The sequence below is a fragment of the Prionailurus viverrinus genome, chromosome A3, assembly GCF_022837055.1.
Source record: "Prionailurus viverrinus isolate Anna chromosome A3, UM_Priviv_1.0, whole genome shotgun sequence".
NCBI lineage: Eukaryota > Metazoa > Chordata > Mammalia > Carnivora > Felidae > Prionailurus > Prionailurus viverrinus.
In genome coordinates, this window is record NC_062563.1 from 104,561,404 (window position 1) to 104,583,459 (window position 22,056).

The window sequence follows — 22,056 nt, forward strand, 5'->3', positions numbered from 1 at the left end:
ACTTATTGTATGAATTGGGTCCCTTTTATATGTCTGAAAGCTTTTATAATGATTGTGTGTGTGTGTGTGTGTCCACATGCGTGTGAATGAAACAACAGCAAAATGTATTGCTGCATTTTAGTAACTACCACCTTCTCTAGAAGGTTGTTAAGAGTGTGAAATAAAATGAGTATCAGCGTCCATCCCTCAGGCACAGTGCTACAATCTCTCAACAAGAGAAAGGTTGGCTTATTTTTGTTGTCTGTCTTTATCCTCCGTGGAAAAGTCATCCATAATCCTCTGCTCTGTTGTTATACTAAAAATCTGGTGTGAGAACCCTTTCCACTCTTGTTTTGTAGCCTCCTGATTCAAACCCTCACCAAGTTCTTCAGATTCTTGCCTCACAAGATTACCTTTCTCGAGTGTTGTTTTGATCTGATCATTTTTCTTCTGAAAAGCCCAGAATCACTTCCACTTGCTACTCAGTTTAGTTTTAAAGTAAAATTCTTGATTGTGAACTTGAGTCCTTTAATAGAATTTGATTTATGGGGTTCCCACAACTAGTTTCCTCACCTGCAACCCAAGCACAATCTGCCCCTTCTGCTTGGGCCAAGCAAATTTATCTTGCTTTCCACTTGACGCTCTCCATTACCTTTCACTGAATCACCACATTTCCCATTCCCCCTTACTTGGCCTACCATAACTTAATTAAGCCTCTTTCAAGCTTTCTGTTCTTGGTTACAGGTTGACTGCCTGAGTACGGCCATCGGGAAATAGTTGCTGTATTAGCTGAAGGAACATGAACATGTCATTTAACTTTGCTCCAAGTAACATACCTCATAACTGGCACAACCAGGGTTTTAATCCAGAGCTTTCCTTCTGCTTCTACAGCCCCGTCTACCCATTCTGCCTCCATCTTTACCCCCTGTCCCCCCCTGTTTCCATCTCTGGAGGGTAGAGGGTTGCCATGAGGAAATGCCTCTGCCCCTGTCCAAACGTGTGGCCCCTGATGTTCTAAGTCAAAATCGATATTCCATATGTGGTGAGTGTGGGGAATGTGGGTCTGGCCAGCCACGCTGGCTCAGATTCCCCAAGAGGGCTAGGGCAGTAATGGACAGCCCAGGGGGCCTCTAGGATCTTGCCACTAGAGGGAGGTGCTGAGGGCCTTGGCTTCAGAGCCAGCTGCCATGATACAAAAGGGCCAGCCTGATGATCTGGATGCTCTTCCTGAGAAGGATAAGCCTCCAAGTCTCCAGAAACTATGCCCGGGCCAGTGGGGCTTAGACACAAGGGTATTCAAGGAAACAGATTTTCTTCCTGTAAAGGGAGGGTCACTTGCTCTGCAGATTCTTCTTCAGGAAGTTGGATGAACTCTGCCGCACAGGTCTACAGGCCCTCTCTGCTCCTCTGATCTGTACCATAAGTCACCAAACACAATTCAAATCCCTTCAGAAGAGAAACATGCTGATCGTCACAGAATGGTCAGTGAAAACTGTCACAATCAAGTAAAATTCAATCTGCAGCTATTACAACTTTTTGTGGAGACGTCCAAACTCACCGAATTCACACAGGCAGGCTGTGATCTTACTTCTCTCCCATCCATTCACCTTTCCTAAAGAATTGCCAGCCTCTGTAGGAAAAGGGTCAGAGTGGTAGGTCTGTAACAGCTAATTTGCCATCTTAGCCCAAATGCCTGGCTAGTGGTAAATGTAAAGAAAAACATACCTGAAACACTCACATGGGGGCATAATAGCACACTACGTGCTATGATTCTAACTCTCTCAATTTACCCAACAACCACTGGAAAGGGGAGCTCAGCTCTTGTTTTTACTGGCCGCTCGCATCTCAAGCCTGCCAGAGCTAGGCATATTGGGCCTCCTGGTCCCCAAAACATGTACGTTCCCATGGTTTTCTCTACAGCCAAGTTCCATTAGCAAGAAATGAAATTCTGTGGTTGTATTAAATAATCAGGACTCCAGCTTAGTATTTTCTCTGAATCAGTATAAATTATACTTTATTCGATTAGTTCTTCAGCTAATAAAAATATTTAGTATAATCTGAAATGTTAGAATGGAGAAATTGCCTTCCTTAACAAACAAAAACAAAATACCTCATTTCACCTAACCCAAGAGTTCATTTTGAGGAGAGACAAATTAACCTTCAAAATGTTCTTCCTATCACAATGTTTTTCAACTGGAGAGTACACAATCCTGGTATTTTCTAAATATTACTGACAATGCCCATTTCAGTAAAGGAGTGGGACTTTTGAACCCTGATGTTGTGACCTCGAAGCCATGATTACCTTTCTTATCTTTAAAATATAAGGATTAAGCAAGTTTGGCACAAAGCGAGTATTTACAAATATTACTATTATCATGTGTTCTTTACTTAGTAAGAAAAAAAATTTCTTTAACACTCTGGCATTTTCCATTATGAAGTCTGCTTAATCATCATTACCTAAAACAAGAATGCTGAGACAGAGACATCAACTTTAACCACTTAATAAGAACTTCTGACATTTATTCATACTGCTACTGATTCATAAGAGGAAAAGTTTTAAAAGAAGAAAAGTGCATATAGCTTTCCCTTTAGAATACAGGAAACCATATAAAAGTATTGGCAATGGAATTAAAGTAACCACAATGCCGCTCTTGGTAGCATTTTCTACAAAGACATTTACGTGAAACTAGAAAGAATATTAAATTAGGTGGTTATAATAAAGCTTCACACCTATTAGCTTTACACCTTTTCAGACAAAAGAATGCAGTAGTTTAATCAACTGATAGTTCAACCTTGTAAATACAGACCCAAAGAAATGTAAGCATACCCAAGAAGGAATAATTTTCAGTCCAAAAAGTTTTTCAAGAAACAGAAGCCCCACGAACTGCCAGAACATACAGTAAAACCCAAGATATTAGGGAGAAATTCTGTGGCAGTGGGTCCTGGAGCTTTGAATTTCATGGACCCAAACAATTTCAAAAGTAATGTTTTCTATCAAAAAATTTAGTTTATTTTCTTAACATGAACATATGCATGATTGGTATATTTGAGAAAAATCCTTCCTCGTTTTTTTCTTTAACTAATAGTTCATGAAAACTTCAAAAATAATCAGGACCTGAAGCAGTAATTTGAAAACACTGTGTCCTGATGCTTTGAAAGAAATTTGGGAGGACTTGTACTTCTAGTTAGAATGTAGAAAGATTCAAGAGAACTTTGATCCCATAGTTACAACCAGAAGTTGAACCCAATGGAGAATCGAAGATATCCCAGACTATAGTCTAACATCCTCCCAGCTCAACTGCTGACAGGACAAAAAAGGCAGTATGGGAGTGGGGGGTGTGTGGGAATTGGACTAGGGACAATGACCTTGGTCTAATTAAAGCAGCCCTTGCTCAACTTGACTCTTGGTGGGATCTTTATAAAACATATAGGTTGAAAAGAAAGAAGTAAGTCTGTATTTTATTTTATTTATTTATTTATTTATTAAAAAAAATTTTTTTAACGTTTATTCATTTTTGAGAGAGAGAGAGAGAGACAGAGCATGAATGGGGGAAGGTCAGAGAGAGAGAGGGAGACACAGAATCTGAAACAGGCTCCAGGCTCTGAGCTGTCAGCACAGAGCCCGACACGGGGTTCGAAATCACGGACCGCAAGATCATGACCTGAGCCGAAGTCGGACGCCCAACCGACTGAGCCACCCAGGCGCCCCAAGTCTTTTTATTTTTAGATGTCATGATTGAGTACTTAGAAAACCTCAGGGAATCTACAAATAAAATGCTTGAACTATTAGGTGAGTTAGTGAGCTTATGTATACAAGGCAATGTACAAGAATTAATTGTGTGTGTACTAAATATGAAACATACATATAGAAAATTAAAATTTTAAATACATAATTTGCAATAGCTTTGAAAAATAAAAAAAACACTTTGTAATAAATTTAATGAACTCTGTTCAAGAACTCTATTACTGAAAATTCTAAAACATTGTTGGGAAGAATTAAATAAATGAAGAGACATACCATGTTCATGGACTGTTAAAACATCAATTCCCCCCCAAACTGATATATAGGTTTAATGGAATCACAATCAAAATCCTAGCTGTCCCCTTCTTTATTCCATGAAATTCACAAGCTAATTCTAAAATATGTATGGAAATAGGCAGTTTTCAGAATAACAAAAACAATTTTGAAAAGGAGTAAAAAATCTGAAGGCCTTACATTTTCTGGTATAAAATTTAATATAATAATAAAGACAGAATTAGCAAAATAGGAGATAAGTACATCAGTGGAATAGAATAGAGAGCCCAGAGACAAACCCACACTTACATGATCACTTTTTTCTTAATAAGAAGCCAAAATATATCCATGGATAAAGGGCAATCTTTTTTTTTTTTTTTAAGTTTATTTATTTTGAGAAAGAGAGAGAGAGAGAGAGCAAGAGCATGCACGCACGAGTGGGGGAAGGGCAGAGAGAGAGGGGGAGAGAGAGAATCCTGAGCAGGCTCCACACTGTCAGTGCAGAGCCTGACACGGGGCTCGAATCCATGAACTCTAAGATCATGACCTGAGCCAAAATCAAGAGTTGGACACTTAACTGACTGAACCACCCAGGTGCTAATAAAGGATAATCTTTTTTTTTTTAATGTTTTTTTAACGTTTTTATTTATTTTTGAGACAGAGACAGAGCATGAACGGGGGAGGGGCAGAGAGAGAGGGAGACACAGAATCGGAAGCAGGCTCCAGGCTCTGAGCCATCAGCCCAGAGCCCGATGCGGGGCTCGAACTCACGGACCGTGGGATCGTGACCTGAGCCGAAGTCGGACACTTAACCGACTGAGCCACCCAGGCGCCCCAATAAAGGATAATCTTTTTAACAAATGTTGCTTGAACACTTGGATAACTGTATAAAAAATAATGAACTTCAACCCCTACCTCATACTATACTCAGAAATTTATTTGAGATAAGACATAGACCAAAATGTAAAAGCAAAAATCACATAGCTTCTAGAAGAAAGCATGAGAGAATATCTTTGCAAACTTGAGTTAGGCAAAGATTTCTTAGACAAGGCCCAAACACACTGACAAAAAATTTTAAGTTGACAATTTTTTTTTCCATTGAACTTAAAACCTTCAGCTTCTTAAAAGATACTGTTAAGAAAATGAATAGGCCGCAGACTGGGAAAATTCCAAATACTTGTACGTAGAATGTATACGTCTTATAACTCAATATTTAAAACAACAATAACACACAGTTTAAAAATGGACAAAAGACTAAGACATAAGAAGAAACAATAAGCACCTTGAAAGGGTGCCCAACACCATTAAATACTAGGGAAATGAAAATTAATACACAATGAGATATTACTACGCATCCACTAAAATAGCTAAAATTTAAAAGACTGACAACACCAAATGTTGATGAGAATGTGGAAAAATGGAACCTTTATATGTTACTAGTGGGGATGTAAAATGATATAATCACTTTTAAAAGAACTGTTTATGGTTCTTAAACAGTTCAATAAATGTCTACCATACCAACCATTCTAAGTATTTACCAAAAGACATGAAAAACGTGTCAAAAAAAACCTTGTATAAAAATGATCCTGACAATTTTATTCATAATAATACTGATCCATGATACCATAAATGTCAATCAACAGAAGAATAAACAATTTTTTAATTGTTTTCTAATGCAAGAAAAAAACTAAAAGTAAGTCTTAAAGTCTTCAGTTATTTTTTCTTTCCATAGTGAGTATAAATAAGACATGGTACCTTAATACCCATGGAATGATGCAGCTGACGTCAGTTGGAGGTAACAAGGCCAATTGCTCAAGATTGATATAGCAGGGGCCTAGAGAGATCATTTGGGAAAGAGAAGGGGTTGGGAGATATCTCTACAGTGAAATATCACTCAGGAAAAAAAAGGAAAAAATGAACTACTGAACATCTCATAAACATCAAGCTGAGCAAAAGGAGAGTCTATTTGCTTCCATTCCTATAAGGCTCTAGAGCAGCCAAACTGAAATGTAATGACAAAGTCAGAACCTTGGGGGCAAAAGGGAGGGATTGATGGAAACAGGCTGAGGGAAATCTCTTGGGTGATGGGGTGTACATTATACAATCTACCATTTTATTTGTCAAAACTCAATGAACTGTACCACTAATATTTGTATACTTCAGTATATGTAAAGTAGACCTCATTTCTTTTCAATGAAGAGAAAAGGAAAGGAAAAAATCAATATGGGGCAAACCAACATGTAATTGCCTACATATATATATATAGTAAGGATATCAAAAAAATGGACCACTATCACTATTTTATTTAAATGGTAACATTCGGCACCTAAAAAGTAGGAAGAACATAATGACATTTTTAATGAAAAACTATTTTTCATTACAAAAAACTCAACATATTTTATTTTTCTCATTTTACCATAGATAGGTTAACTCCTTTCCTAGGAAAATTTCTTGCTTGGGCTTATAGGAATCAGGATTGTATGGTTCTCAGGCCAGCAAGGACTGGAAAGAATCCTCCAGATAAAGTAAGATATTGTCACTGGATGAAACAGTTGCAGGCAGACTCTTCAGCACGAGAACAGAGGGGCTGGGGATGGTTCAAGTGAAAAAGGACTAAAAAAAATTGAAGATCCAGGGAGGCCATCAGTCTGAGTTCAAATGAAATCATGAAGCTCTCCAGAAAACATTCTATCAGATACCATTTTTTTCTTCTCAAAAATCATAGTCAAAGCCCACTTTGACATATATATATATATATATATATATATATATATATATAGTCCATATATAGTTTATATATAGAGACTATATATATATATATATATATATATATATATAGCAGGGTTTTGTTCAGGTTTTGTCATATATATATTACAAACATAAGAAGACTCAAATGTGAGGAGAAGACAACAGTCTGTTTAGGGATATGGGGAGCTGAGGAATGACACAGTGGTGAATTCTCTGGGTTTCCTTTTTACCTCATATATCCCACACTCAGAGTTAAAGAAGATGTCAACCCAAGAACATTCATAGATGCAGATATAAACCCCAACAAAAGCATGTCCTCTCCAGTCAAAAGGGGCTGTCAAGCAAGGCAGAAAATTTTTAGACAATAACCACCCTACTCCAGCCAAACACCATAGAAGACTATGACTCTATCAACATGTCTTCTCAAGGCTGAGTGGGGAGCTTAGTCTTCCACCCTTGCCAAGCTGTAATGAGGTGTCTGCCATCATGACAGTGGAGACCACATGGGGAGGCTAGACTTCCACCTACACCTGGCAGTGGAGATGCACTCCTTCCTCTTCCAGATGGAGTGCTGTAAAGGAGGCCTAGTGAAAGGAAGGATTTAACCATTGCATGGTGATAGCAAAGACACTGCCAGTGTTAATGGAGACAATGTGGGGAACAGCAATGAAGCTCTCCTACCCTTCACCACCAGGAAGGTATCAGTGGAGGCCCAGTTGGCAACTGTAAGTTCTACCCTCACCCAGCAGTAAAAAGGAGCCCCCCTTAGATATCAGCAGAGGTTGAATGGAGAATTGACTTCTGTCCCTATAGGGCAGTAATAAGGTAGTATGCTCCTTTTCTCCCACTGGAGCAATGGATCAAAAACAGAAGGCTTAAACAAAATCCCATTGTTTCATAATTTAATACCCCAAATGTCCAGGTTTCAATCAGAAGTCAAACTGAAGAAAAAGACAAACAATAGTTGCCAATACTGAGATGACAGAAATGCTAGAATTATCCAGCAAAGATTTTAAAGCAACCTTCATAAAAATGCTTCAACAATCAGATATGACCACACTTGAAACAAACAAACAAAAAATCTCAGCAAAGAAATAGGAAATACAAAAAAACAAATAGAAATGTGAGGACTGAAAAGTATAATGACCTGTATAAAAACTCAGTGGATATCCTCAACAGCAAAATTTAGGAGATAGGGGAAAGAATCAGTAAACTGGAAAACAGAACAATAGAAATTATGACTCCAAACAATGGAAAGAAAATAGACTGAAAAAAAATGAACAGAGGCTCAGGGACCTGTGTGATTATAAAAAAAATATATCTAACTTAAGTGTTATCAGAGTTACAGAAGTAGAAGAAAGGGAGGTAGGACTAAAAAGCACTTAATGAAATGACCAAAAAAAACTCCCCATTTTTGCCAAAAGACAGAAACCAACAAATTCAAAAAGCTGAGCAAGCCTGACCCAGGATAAACCCAAAGAAATCCACACATGGAACATCATAGTTAAACTTTTGAAAACTAAAGGCCCACCCCCTCCAAAAAATCTTGAAGGTAGAGAGAAATAACACACTTTACTTATAAGGGAAAAAACAATTTGAATGACAATGGATTTTAATTATTAACCATGAAGCCAAAAATGCCTTCAGGTGCTGAAAGAAAAGAACTCTCATCCCAGAATCCTATATCTAGTGAAATACTGTCCTATTTTCAGATGACATGTTTGTCTATGTAGAAAATTCTAAGGAATTTGTAAGAACTCCTAGAATTAGTAAATTCAGAAAGATTATAGATTATAAGAATAATAAATAAAAATCAACTGTATCTCCACATACTAGTGACGGGTGTGTAGACACTTAAAATAAAATATGCAATACAATTTACAACCTCTCAAAAAACCAAAAGAAATAAATAATTAGGTGTAAATCTAACAAAACATGTATAAGACTTGTATGTCAAAAACAACAATGTGCTGAAAAAAGAAATGAAACGAAATCTATATAAATGGAGAGACATACCATAGTCATGGATCAGAACACTTAGCATCATAATTTTCATATGTTTATTTATTTTTGAGAGAGAAAGCGAGAGCAGGGGGAGGGGCAGAGAGAGAGAGGGAGAGAGAGAATTTCAAGCACACTTTGTGCTGTCAGCTCAGAGCCCAATGAGGGGCTCAAACTCAAACTGTGAGATCATGACCTGAGTAGAGATCAAGAGTTGGGCGCTTAACCAACTAAGCCACTTAGGCACCCCAGATCCAGTATAGCATTGATGTCACTTTTCCAAAAACTGTTATACAGGTTTAACATAATTCCTATCAAAATCTCAGCAAGATTTTTCAAAGATTTTTCAAATAATATAGATAAGATTATTCTAATATTTACATGGAAAGGGAAAGAATGAAAATGCTAAAACAATTTTGAAAAAGAATAAAGTGAGAGGAAAAAATTCAGCAGATTTCAAGATTTATGTAACTACAGTAATCAGGACTGACCATATGATATTGGCAGAGGCATAGACACATAGATCCATGGATCAAAACTGAGACTGCAGAAACAGGACTATACAAATATGTCCAACTGCTTAGATAAAGATGTTAAAGCAATTCAGTGGAGGAAAGATAGCCTTTCAACAAATTTTTTTCTGGAGCAATTGGACATTCTTAGACCAACAAAATGAATCTCAACCCAAATTTCCTAACTTATACAAAAATTAACTCAAAATGAATTGTGGACCGAAATGTAAAATGTAGAAGTAAAAAAGTTTAGAAAAAAACTGTAGGATAAAGTCTTCAGGACTTAGGGATATGTGAAAAATTATGAGACATACGCCAAAAGTAGGATCCATAAAAGGAAAACTGATAAACTGGATTTCATCAAAATTAAGAACTTTTACTCTGGAAAAAAGACTATGTCAAGATAGAAGGACAAGCCAGAAGAAAATATTTACAAACTATCTGACAAAGGGCTAGTATCTAGAATACATAAAGAACTCTAAAAACTCAACAGTTAAAAAAAAAACTACCAAATCCAATTAGAACATGGGCAAAAGATGTCAGAGCAGACATTTCAACAAGGAGGATATACAAATGGCATATAAACACATGAAAAAATATTCAACATCATTATCCATTAGGGAAACGCAACTTAAAACCACAATTAAATATTACTATATATCTATCAGAGTGGCTAAAATAGAAAATAGTGACACCGTGAAAGGCTAGTGAGGACATGAAGAAATGGAATCACTCCTACATTGCTGGTGGGAATGTTAAATGTTACAGCCACTCTGAAAAACAGTTCAGCAATTTCTTTAAAAAAAAAAAATCATCATGTACCCACCATTTGACCCAGCAAACACATTCTTGGGCATTTAGAGAAATTAAAACCTATATTCATACCAAAACCTATGCACAAATGTTTATAATAGCTTTATTCCTAATAGTCAAAACTGGAAGAAAACCAGATGTCTTTCAATGAGTGAACGGTTTAACAAACTGTGCTACATCCACTCCATGGAGTACTCCTTTGTAATAAAAAGAAACAGACTACTGATAGATGCAACAACTTGGATGGATTTCTAGAAAATTATGCTGGGTGGAAAAAGTCAGCCCCAAAAGGTTGCATATTATGTGATCCCATTTGCACAACTTGGAATGACAAAATGATAGAGATGGAGGACAGATTTGTGTTTGCTAAGAATTATAGGGGAGGCAAGGGAAGGAAACAGGGTGTGCCTATAAAACAGACACAGGAGGAACCTCCGTGGTGATGAGAAAGCTCTGTATATTTACCATACCATGTCAAAATTGGGGTGTGATATTGTACTATGGTTCTGCAGCTGATGCCATTGGGGGAAACTAGGTAAAATAATATGAAATGTCTCTGTATTGGTCCCTACAAGTGCATGTGGATCTATGATCTCTCAAAATAAAAAGTTTAATTACCCTCCCCATATCATGGTCAGCATAAATTTCAGATTAGGTTTCAACAAAAGGTTTTATATAAGTAAAACAGAAGATTCTTCTTTTCATTCTTTTTAGTTGGAGCATAACGTGCATGCAGAGATAGAAATAACAAGTATACACCAGCTTGCTAAATTATCACAAAAGGAACATACTCATGTAACCATCACCCAGATTAAGAAATAGATTACCTGTATCCCAAAAGACCCTACAAAAAGTCACACACTTGATCTGGATATTCTTCTTACATTGTCTCAGCGATAGCCAATTTGGTTACAGAATTAAGGCCTGGTAGTTCTGTGATGGGGATGACCAGTGTCCAGGGAAGGACAGACCTGTGGGTTCTCACAAGTGAGTCCTGTCCATTGTGCTTTAAAATGGGACCACCCCTATTTTGTATAGTTACTAAGTACCAAGTGCTTTGAGTCCCCCAGAAGACAGAAGGAGTAGAGAAGGCCACAGCAATATCTAGTCTCTAAAATCAAAGGAAAAAGGTAACAGCATCAGAAAAAGAAAAGCAGTTACAAACACGTTTTATTTTGTAAAAAATATTCATTTCTAGCTAGAATATTAATTTCTAACAAAATGGATATAGTAGGGACCATTCCTGTTTTGAGTTCAGCAATTCACTTAAATTTTATTATTATGGAATCATAATAAAACCCACCTTGTCCTTGACTTTAACACGGTTTGCCTTGCCTGCTTACACAGAGCTGAATTCCATCTCCTAAAAGGTCTTTTTATTATAACACAGCTACTCTTAGGAACACATTTTGCCAGTGGGAAATTCTCGCTGTGCATCCTGGAGTAAGGGGGTGAACCCTGAGACTTTCAGGGAGAAAGGATGGAGAAGGATGCCCTAGTTACCCAGCACTTCAAGTATCACCCCAAGGAGCCCAGGATAATGCAGCTGCCAGAAGAACCCAGGGGCTGGAGATCAGCAGAACAAACTGCTCTCTCCTGTGGTTCTAACAAGTTGACCTTGAATAAGAGAAACAGAATGATGCTGGTTCACTCCCCAGATACACAAAACTGTAGTATGGGGCAAAGCATGAGGGTTGACCAGGTGGCTGCCACGTGGAAACCAGGATTGCAGGAGTGGTGACCTCACAGTCCTTGGTCAAACTGAAGAAATCAAATCCCACTTGTATTTTCTTAACCTCAGTTGAGTGGTGTCCATTAATAGGTTCAACAGTGCATTTTATGCTGCTGAGGAGCAGGCTGGGCCCAGGGGTAAAGGGCAGGGGGAAGGGAAAAGAGAGAACCCACTTTCTTAGTATCTGTTGGTACTGATATTTTCCCTGGCTCTCTGTGTGAGGTCTCCAGCTCTGGAAAGAGAAGGTGGACCAGGATGCATTCATATTCTAGTTGGTCCCTGCTGTCTCCTGCAGGTGAACCAAGGGGTTCTACAGAAGTGAAAGAAGGTTAAAACCAGCTCTGGGGATGCTTTCAAATCAATGGAGACTTTAAAATTTGACTCTGTTGCATTCTCTGTACGACCACTCCTTTGTGCTATTATTTCATAACACCCAGCTTCTTCGCCAAAGCCACCAAATAGGAGATGTCCCTTCCCACCCTGATGGGATGGGTGCCTGTGGTTACATTCCATACCAGCTTCTCCACTCAGCCTGTAGAACAGAGCCAAGCGTCACAACCTCATCACTTGCTTGTAGCCAAGTCAGATGGGCCTTGCTGGGTAAGTGGGACCAGGGTGAGGGAACCACAGATTCCTTCTCAAATTCCTTACAAAAAAATCAAGAGTCTGTGGGTAGCAGACGAGGCCAAGGAACTGAGACACCCTACCTCCCTTTCCCTGTTCAAGCATGTTTTAATGTCCTATGCCCTAAAATCCCAGTTCGTGTTGTATTTGTTTCTGGTACCTGAGCATCTGTTCAGATGCCATGAAGCAGGTGGTTTGGGGAAAGGAAAATAGAAGAATAGGAAATCTGAGTGTCCATTGAAAAGAAGCCTTTAACAGAAGCAGCATGGAAAGCAGCCATACTGCATTTGTAGGAAGTGAAGGGCAGGTGTACCGTTTCTAAGCATCACAGGTACAAGTATAAGGTACATGTTCTTGAAGCTGAGATTTGAGAAGGGCTAACATCCCAACACCATCTTCCCAGCTTGGAACTCCGTCTTAAGTTTTCTTCCTGGTTTGTTTCTTCTACCCCAAACCTTTTGGCCACAAGGCAATGGCTGAATTTATATTCTTCACTTAGTTCAAAATAGCAAATAAGTGTGATCCATCTTCTAAATTTGAAGGATCCCAGTAGTGTCTTGGCGTTTGGGGTATGGGGTCTGACACATTTCTGCACATTCTCACTCCAAGCCACATTTCCTAAGAATAAATCAATGGGTGTCACTGACATTAAGGTGGTACCTCTGCTCAGAAGTACTTGAATGACCTATCAGTCAATGGGCTTGAATGATTCCCCCCTGTGATGATTCAACCACTTGACTGACTAAACCGAAACTAAACTCCAAGCCTTAGTAGTTGTTGTAGACTCGAGCAGATACAGTCTAAGAGATCACTTGCCATCAACAGGCTCCCCTTGGCCTCCTTGCTACAACTGGGTCCCTGAGCAGCTCTCTCTTACACAGGGAGAGAAGAGATCGTCCCTCTCAGTGGAGCAGACCAAGGCTACCAGGGGCTGGGTCTGTTCCTGTGTGCCCTTGCTGCCAAGGGTGCAGAAGAGGACTTAGGCTTGTCCTGCTGGTCACTGTTCCAGGGCTAAATCTAAGCTTCACCCTAGAACACCCTAGCACATCAGTGGGCACACCAAAATGAAAACAGTCTTGAAGGCATGGGGGAATGACTTAGATGGGACAAGGTGCCAGCCATCTGTCGCCCCAACAGAAACTGTGCATTTAGGAAGAAATTGACGGATCATGGCTCAAACAGGACATCAAGGCAATGTTTGGGTGTAATATGATCAAATATTGGGGAGGGGTGTCAAGATTGCTTGGACATGGTCATGATTAGTATTTATTTTCTCTCTTCCTGAATGAAATTTTGGTTTTTAATAGTGTTACTCTTACAGGCAATCTCCCATAGCCTTTGGAAGGTGCCAAGGGTGGCCCTCCTTACGTCTGGGCAGGGTTATGCAGTCCTCTCTGACCTCCCTGCAGATCCTTTATAACATGCTTTCTCACGTGGTTCCATTATTTGGGTTTAGGGCAGGAAATAGAACCTGATTCAACATTTTGCTAAGTATTATTTTCACCACACTGAATAGGGTCGTTTTTGATCTGCAACCCACAGCTGGGCTGTGGTTCTCTCAACACACATAAACTTTAAAGCTTCCTCCTGTGTTGATTTCTTGGCATGAGCTGACCACATGTCCCATGTACTTGCTTTTTCTTTGCGTGTCACCGAGAGTCGTGTTCCAGGGCTGGTGGGCACTGACAGAGCAGGACAGCTGTGCCAGGAATTCAGGGTGCAAACACTCCAATGAGAAAAATGAGGCTCCTCTAGGTAAAACTGAAATTTACTTTAAAGGCTGGTGTAAAAGTAGGGACTCAAGGCCAAATATTCATTTGCAGTAAAATACACTATGTTAAGAAGTTGAAGTATTTGTTTTGTTTTGTCTCTCTCTCTTTTTTAAGCAAACGAAGTTGGTTTTTGTGGAGATACACAATTAGTAACTGGTAGATTATTTTGAAAGTCTTGCCTTCTTAACATGAGCCTCGGCTGATTGCTACTCCCTAATGCTGATAATTATCCGAAGAAAAATAAATCCAAATGTCTAGGTTCATGAAGAATGAAACAGGATAATGCCTGGATGCTAAATTTTCCAAAAACAAAGCACACATTTGTTTTATACATACCCCTGCTAAAGTACCTAATGGAAAGGGCACAGAAATCTGTTACTTAGGAGCATTTTTCTTTTTTATTTATTCATTTCAAGAGAGACAGTGAGAACAAGCAGGGGAGGGGCAGAGAGAGAGGGAGAGAGAGAATCCCAAGCAGGCTCCACACTGTCAACACAGAGCTCAAGGCAGGGTTTGAACCCATGGAATGCAAGACCATGACCTGAGCTGAAATCAAGAGTCAGACACTCAGCCAACTGAACCATCCAGGCACCCCAGCTTAGGAGCATTGTTATGATGGAATCCTGGGGGTACTGCCACAGGACTGCCTTTGAGCCAGGGCCCTACCTACTTTGAGGACGTAAAGGTGGAGCCAGCTCATCCTACAATTTGGGCCTGGGGATACTGAGAACAGCAGTGTACTAGAGTCCCAAAGCCTCACCTTTACCACTGCCTGAGTCAGCAGTAAACCAGCCTTAGTCTCCCAATCCATAAAGTGGATCAACAGCGATTCACACTACAGGGCGCTTGTGGGGATTACACAGGATAAGGAATGTGGACGAGCTCTGTCAACAGCGAAGTTCCAGACAAAAGAAAGGAGTTAGTTATCACAGCTATGAAGGGCTGTTGGGGGATCAGCTGGAGTCTAAAAAGAAAACAAACCCCAACCCAACCCCCTCTCCTACGGGCTCCAGTTGGACAACAGGGCACTTGTGCTGCCTTTGGAATATGTGGATGGATTTTACCTACTCGGGGACATCAGGCAGGCCCCTGCGAAGCTTTTGAACTCAGCTGTTGTAGTGCTCCATGCAGACAAGCAGGATGATCCGTCTGGGATAAGGAGTTCTGGTTTCTCTGCTCAGCTAGAATCTTGGGCAGTCTTTTAACTTCGCTGTTGCAGAGTTTCACTCATTTGTTGAATGGGGATTACATCAGCCTTACTTACCTGGAAGATCTTTATGAGAATGAAATTCCATTTTGTTTTCTTTTAGCATAAATACACGCATTGCTAATTATCAGAGCCCAGACCTGCAGCATCACTCCTGGGTGTTCGGAAGTTTTATTATTTATAATCAGCCCCGGCTGACTGCTATTCCCTGATGCTTTATTTTTTTCTTAATAAACCTTTTATTTTGGAATACTTTTGGATTTAAGGAAAAATTCCAAAGATAATATGGAGCGTTCTCATATGCCCTTCGCCCGGTTTCTCCTAATGTTAACATCGTACATAACTATGGTCCATTGTAAAAACTAAGAGGTCCATGTTGGTACGTTAATACCAGCAAACTACAATTTATTCATATTTCACCAGTTTTCTACTAATGTCCTTTTTCTCTTTTAGGATTCAGTCCAGGACACTGCACTGAATTTAGATATCATGACTCCATAAGTCTCTTCTGGTCTGTGTTGTTTTTTTTTTTTTTTTAGTTTTTCCTTGTCTTTCATGCACTAGCAGTTTGAGAGCTGGTTAGGTATTGTGTAGACCGTACTTCCATCTGATTCACTCTGACATTTTTGTAGATAAGTGGTATGGATTTTTGTAGATAAGTGAAGTGCTGTTTTCACCGCATAATATCGTAAGTATATGTCATCAACACAACTTATTACTCGTGATCACCTACTGTACTTGGTTAAGGTGGGATCTGCCAGATTTCTCCACTGTAAAGTAACTGTTTTCCCTGTCAATGTTCTGTTCTCTAAAATAAAAGAAAAATTTTTCACACTGGTCAGAGTGTCTAAAATTAACAACTCAGGAAACAACAGATGTTGGCGAGGATGTGGAGAAAGGGAAGCCCTTTTGCCCTGTTGGTGGGAATGCAAACTGGTGCAGCCACTCTGGAAAACAGTGTGGAGGTTCCTCAAAAATTAAAAATAGAATTGCCCTACAATGCAGTAATAGCACTGCTAGGAATTTATCCAAAGGATACAGGAGTGCTGATTTCTAGGTGCACATGTAGCCCAATGTTTATAGCAACGCTATCGACAATAACCAAATTATGGAAAGAGCCCAAATGTCCATCAACTGATGAATGGATAAAGATCACACACACACACACACACACACACACACACACACACTGGAATACTACCTGGCGATGAAAAAGAATGAAATCTTGACATTTGCAACAACATGGACGGAACTGGAGGGTATTACGCTAAATGAAATGAGTCAGAGACAGATATCATACGTTTTCACTCATATGATGTGGAATTTGAGAAACTTAACAGGAGACCATAGGGAAGGGAAGGAAAAATAAGTTGCAAACAGAGAAGGAGGCAAACTGTAAAAGACTCTTAAATACAGACAACAAACTGGGGGCTGATGGGAGCAGGGGGCTGGAGGGTGGGGAAAATGGCCATGCGATGGGCATTGAGGAGGGTACTTGTTGGGATGAGCACTGGGTGTTGTATGTAAGTGATGAATTAGAGGAATCTACTCCCAAAGCCAAGACTACACTATGTACACTGTAGGTTAGCTAACTTGACAATAAATTATTAAAAATAAATAAATAAATGAGAAAGGAAAAGAAAAGAAAGGAAGCGAAGAAGAGAAGGGAAGATAAAAGAAAAGAGAAAAGAAAAGAAAACCATGGCGTCCAACCCACACTCAAGGGACGTGAATTAGGTTTCATTTACTGAATCTACATACATTAGTAAGAAAGACTGGTCTTTTTTAACCCCAGTTATTTATCCATTTCATCATTTATTTATTTAATTATTGACTTATATTTAATTATTTTATACTTGGGGTTATAATCCAATGCTCAAACTGTTCCAGCTTTGGCCACTGGGAACTCTAAGTTGACTCATTCTAGTGTCCCCTTGACATACCCCACAATTATGGGGTATTTTGTTTTAGTTTTCATTTGGGGCACTTTCTTACCTTCTAGCACTGAAGGATGCTTCAGGCTTATCTTATGTATGCGTTGCCCCATTCTTGGAATCAGTCATTTCTTCAGGTCCTCTGCTTCCTTTTATTGGAAAGTGGCACTAGAAGCGAGAACTGGACACTGAATGTCCTTGTTGTTATTAGCTACTGTTGATTTTTATCCAAAGAAAATAAATGAAAATGTTTAGAGTCAGGGAGGTATGGGTTTTTTACTAGCTGTGTTACTTTGGGCAAGTTACTTTTCCATGTTGGGTTTCCATTTCCTCACCTGTGTAAGGATAATGAAAATGACTTAAAGAGCAGTTGTGGGGTCAAGTGGTATAACGCTGTAGGAACTTTGCGTCTGGTGCGAGAGAGCTAGATTTTCCCCCCCAACCATTCTGCTGAAAACAACCAAAATTCTTAGAGAAAATACAGGAATCATCCAACAATGATCTGACAAAATAATAATGGCAAAAATTATGGGAAAGAGGGAACCAAAAGAAATAAACAAGTAAGAAAATTGCATTTACCCTGAAGGCATCTGCCATTTCCAGCAATTCTGAATTTTCACTTTGACAGCCTCATGGTGGCTGGGGTGGGGTAGGGGTGATGACAGTCAAAACTGGGGCTAGTGCTAGGCAAGAAATTTAATAGGAGACCCTTGCTATAATAAGCTGGATGCCAAACAGCTATAACGCTGGGGGAGGGTGAAGCAATTACTGCTCTTACTTGAATTCTCCACGTCTTATGGGAAACTCAAGCCTTGAGTTTGGTTTATGGTGGGTCTTAAACTGAGAGCACTTTCAGATGCTTTGTGAAGGGGAAGAAGGTGCCTTCAATTTGGCCTTCACATAAATCTCACAAATCATTTTCCAATAACAATGACCAACACATATTGAAAGATAACTGCACACATAGCAGAAATAATAGACAAAAAGAACTGGACTGGTAAAGCCTTAAGATATTAGAATCATTTGCGATAAACTATGAAATAACTATGCTTCAATGCATAAAGAAATCAAGACAAAATTGAGTATAACTTTAGGGCATAAGAAACTAAAAAGGGACATAGGTGATATAGAGCAAAAAACAAAAAAGGTTTTTTAAAATAAAAATCCTAACAAACAGGATTGAAACTTTAGGGGACGAATTAGTCAGAACATTAGATGCACCTAAAGAAAGAAAGAATCAATAAACTTGAAGAGTTATCATGTAAAGCACCTAGGTCAGTTTCAGTAATATTAATCAGCTCTTTCCCCCTGTTCACCCTTTCACCAGCCCACTCCTGTTAAGCATTTCCAATTGGCCAAGAGTCCCAGACAGTTTAATGAAAAGAAACTAGTGATAATATTTCTGAAACCTTGAAATCCCTTCAAAGGGGTGTGGCAGAAGTGGGATGGGAAGCATTGGTGCCAGCGACATTACCCTCTCCCCTCTGGGAACACTGGGAAAGCCCAGAGAAGGGGTGAGTGCTCATGGCTGGTAGCCCTGAGATCTGCAAAAGAAGGCCTGGAGATGTCCTATAGGTCTGAGCAACCCAGATCTATAGATAAAGCTTGTCCCCAAATGCCCGCCTGTTCTCTGCTCATCTCCCAGGCTGCTCAGAGATTCCAGGAAATGAAAAGTGTAGAAAGCATGTTGGACCAGTAGCATATGAAAGCGCTTCGATGTTGTACGTGAAAGTTGGTTTCTTTTACTCAATATTCTTTTGACGTATTATTTACCTATTTTATATCACTGAAATACCTCATCACATGGATTTAAGATCTTCCTTCATGTAGCTTTTTTTTTTCTTAAATTAAAAATATTCTTTTCCTCCCCAAAGTGGGCATTTTCTTGGTAGGCAAATGCCCCAAAGTGGGCATTTTCTTGTCTCCAAAGACAGCTGCCATCAATTTTTCCTTCCTTAGATGTGCATGATGTGCACACTGCTCCTCACAATGAGAGGGGAAGTCTCTTCTCTACCCCAAATCTGTGCTGGCCTTGTGAGTCCCTTGGGCCAACAGAATGCGGCTGAAGAAACACTATGTTAGCAGTGGGCCTAGCCTTGAGATGACCGGCATCTCCCACTTCCTCTTTGGAACCCAGTCATCATGTAAAACATTCAGCCCTCCTGACACTACTACGCTGTGGGGAAGGCCACATTAGGTCACACAGAAGGAGACAGTTGCCCAGCAGTCCCCAGAGGTCCCTGCCACCCCAGCGGAGGTGACTGCTGTGAGTGCAGAGGTTGCCTTCATAGACCTCAGGCAGCAGGAGAACCATGCAGCTGAGCCCCGTTCATATGTGGAATCGCGACACGTAATTACCGGTTGTTCTAGGCCACTAAGTTTTAGGGTCATTTGTTACACAGCAACAGATAACTGAAACATCTTTACATATGCTTTTCTTCAGAATTCTTGTTCTCCTGAAAGGGAAAAAGATTGTTCAAGTTTCTTCGGTGTCCCCTGCAGTCTGGCTCCTCTCCAGGCTTTCACTTGAGACATCAGCCAAACTGGTCTGCTCACCGTTTCTCAACATGTCTGCCCTACGTACTCTTGTTTCTGTGATTTTATGCACTTCAACCAACCCTGTCTGAAGGCTCAAAACTGCACGGCCCCCTCCTCAGTCGAACCACCAGTTTGCTGGAATTTTCCACTCTTGAAGGTCTAGCAACAAGAATGACATTTGCTCCTAAGTCCTTAAGTGATCTCTGTCCTCTGAACTCTGAACTTATTCATTGGGAAGCCTCTGCTCCCTTGTGTCATTATTTGTGGCTAAAAAAAAATTTTTTTTTTAATTTTTAATTTTATTTTAGAGAGAGAACATGAGCTGGGGAGAGGGGTAGAGGGAGAGAGAGAGAGAAAGAATCCCAAGAGGTCTCGATCCTCAGCACTGAGCCAAGTGCGGGGCTTGATCTCATGATCCCGGGATCATGACCTGAGCCAAAATCAAGAGATGGATCCTCAACCAAGTGAGCCACACAGGTGCCCCGTTATTTGTGTTTTAAAGTCAGCTTTGTGTCCTCAAATATGATGAGCTCCTTTGAAGGCAAAGTCTGAGCATATACACCTGCTTATGTTATAGCATCTAATGGGTGACCCGGAAGAGAAGCTGTCAGAAAATGTGTTTTATACACGATTATGTTGTTTTATATTCTTTTCCTTTAGAGCAGCATCTTGGTGGTGGTTCACCGGCTCTGTCTTCATTTTCAGGTACTCTTAGCCATGACATTGAATTTCCATTACCATCACTGACATAAAAATACCACAGGTCTTCTTTCTGAATATGAAGAATGACTTAATGGGTTTTGCTAAGAAGCAGAAAAATGAAAATCACTTAATACATTTTTATTTTTTGCCAAGACAAGGAAAATGCTTTTGATTCCCTCTTCTGCTTCTCATGTCAGAAAGTTCATGCACAGTGAATCATTTCCTTGTCACTTAAACTCTGAAGTGTAATATGATCATGGTAGGCAATGAAAACATGTATGTGAAGTCCCAGGGGCATAAAAATCCCTGAGTGGGAACTGATAAAAGATTGACAGGACTGTTTTCTAAGAAAGCAAAGAGCTGACGGCTGAAGTGCAAAGGGTTTCTTCTGCACATCAGGGACCCTTACCTGACTCCTAATCCTCGTGCTGGCCGTGGGAGTCAAATATTTATGTTCTAGATACCAGGCTCGCTCCTGAAACACCAGCTTGGTTCCATATAACAGACAAAACTAAGGCATGGGGGAAGAGGAGAGAAATGAACAAATGGTGATATGTTAGAAAATGGAGACTCTAAGGAGGAGAAAGAGAAATAGCATAAGGTTACATTTCATTAAATCATAAGAGTTAATACTTCCTCAATGTAAATTGGTTACATTTTTGAGGTGCAGTGTATGTTTTACTAAAAAAAACCCCATTCTGTATAAAATGTAAAGCGTATATAAAAGCAGAAAGAATCGCATGGTAAGCTGCCATGTGGCCACGCCCCCAATTCAACAAATATGAATTCATGGCCAAACTTGTTTCATCTGTAACCTCACCCAGTCGGCTCTCGTCCCAGGTTATTTAGAAGCAAAGTCCACATGTAATATATATATATATATATATATTTTTTTTTTTTCAACGTTTATTTATTTTTGGGACAGAGAGAGACAGAGCATGAACGGGGGAGGGGCAGAGAGAGAGGGAGACACAGACTCGGAAACAGGCTCCAGGCTCTGAGCCATCAGCCCAGAGCCTGACGCGGGCTCGAACTCACGGACCGCGAGATCGTGACCCGGCTGAAGTCGGATGCTTAACCGACTGCGCCACCCAGGCGCCCCATCACATGTAATATATTTTAAAACATGCATGCAGTCTTTTTGTTTGCTTTCCTTTTCAATTCATGAAAAAAATATTCTAAGTGTACATTCTGAATGTTATCTTAACAGTTTTCATTGAACCTAGTTTCATTAAACTCTCATAAAAATGGCATTCCTCATTTACATTTGCTTCAATACGTTTTTCCTATTACACTTCTGAAACCTACACACAGAACTTCATGACATCAGTGGCGTCGAGCAATAATAAATGCATGTTCCTGTGTCCAGAAGCAACTTTTTTTTTTAACGTTTATTTTTGAGACAGAGTGAGACAGAGCATGAATGGGGGAGGGTCAGAGAGAGAGAGAGGGAGACACAGAATCTGAAACAGGCTCCAG

The 22,056-nt window shown here is 39.8% G+C and overlaps 2 protein-coding genes across 2 annotated transcripts in view; one reads left to right on the plus strand and one right to left on the minus strand.

Moving 5' to 3' along the window:
• The window catches only part of LOC125162402 (uncharacterized), a 35,622-nt gene that overhangs the window by 11,164 nt on the left and 2,402 nt on the right, over positions 1–22,056 (plus strand). The window lies entirely within an intron of this gene.
• Positions 1–22,056, minus strand: part of ACOXL (acyl-CoA oxidase like) — a 312,998-nt gene that overhangs the window by 6,507 nt on the left and 284,435 nt on the right. The window contains exon 18 of the mRNA XM_047854457.1: positions 20,987–21,088. Within this exon, the coding sequence (XP_047710413.1) occupies positions 20,987–21,088 (102 nt within the window). The remainder of the gene's footprint in view (positions 1–20,986; positions 21,089–22,056) is intronic.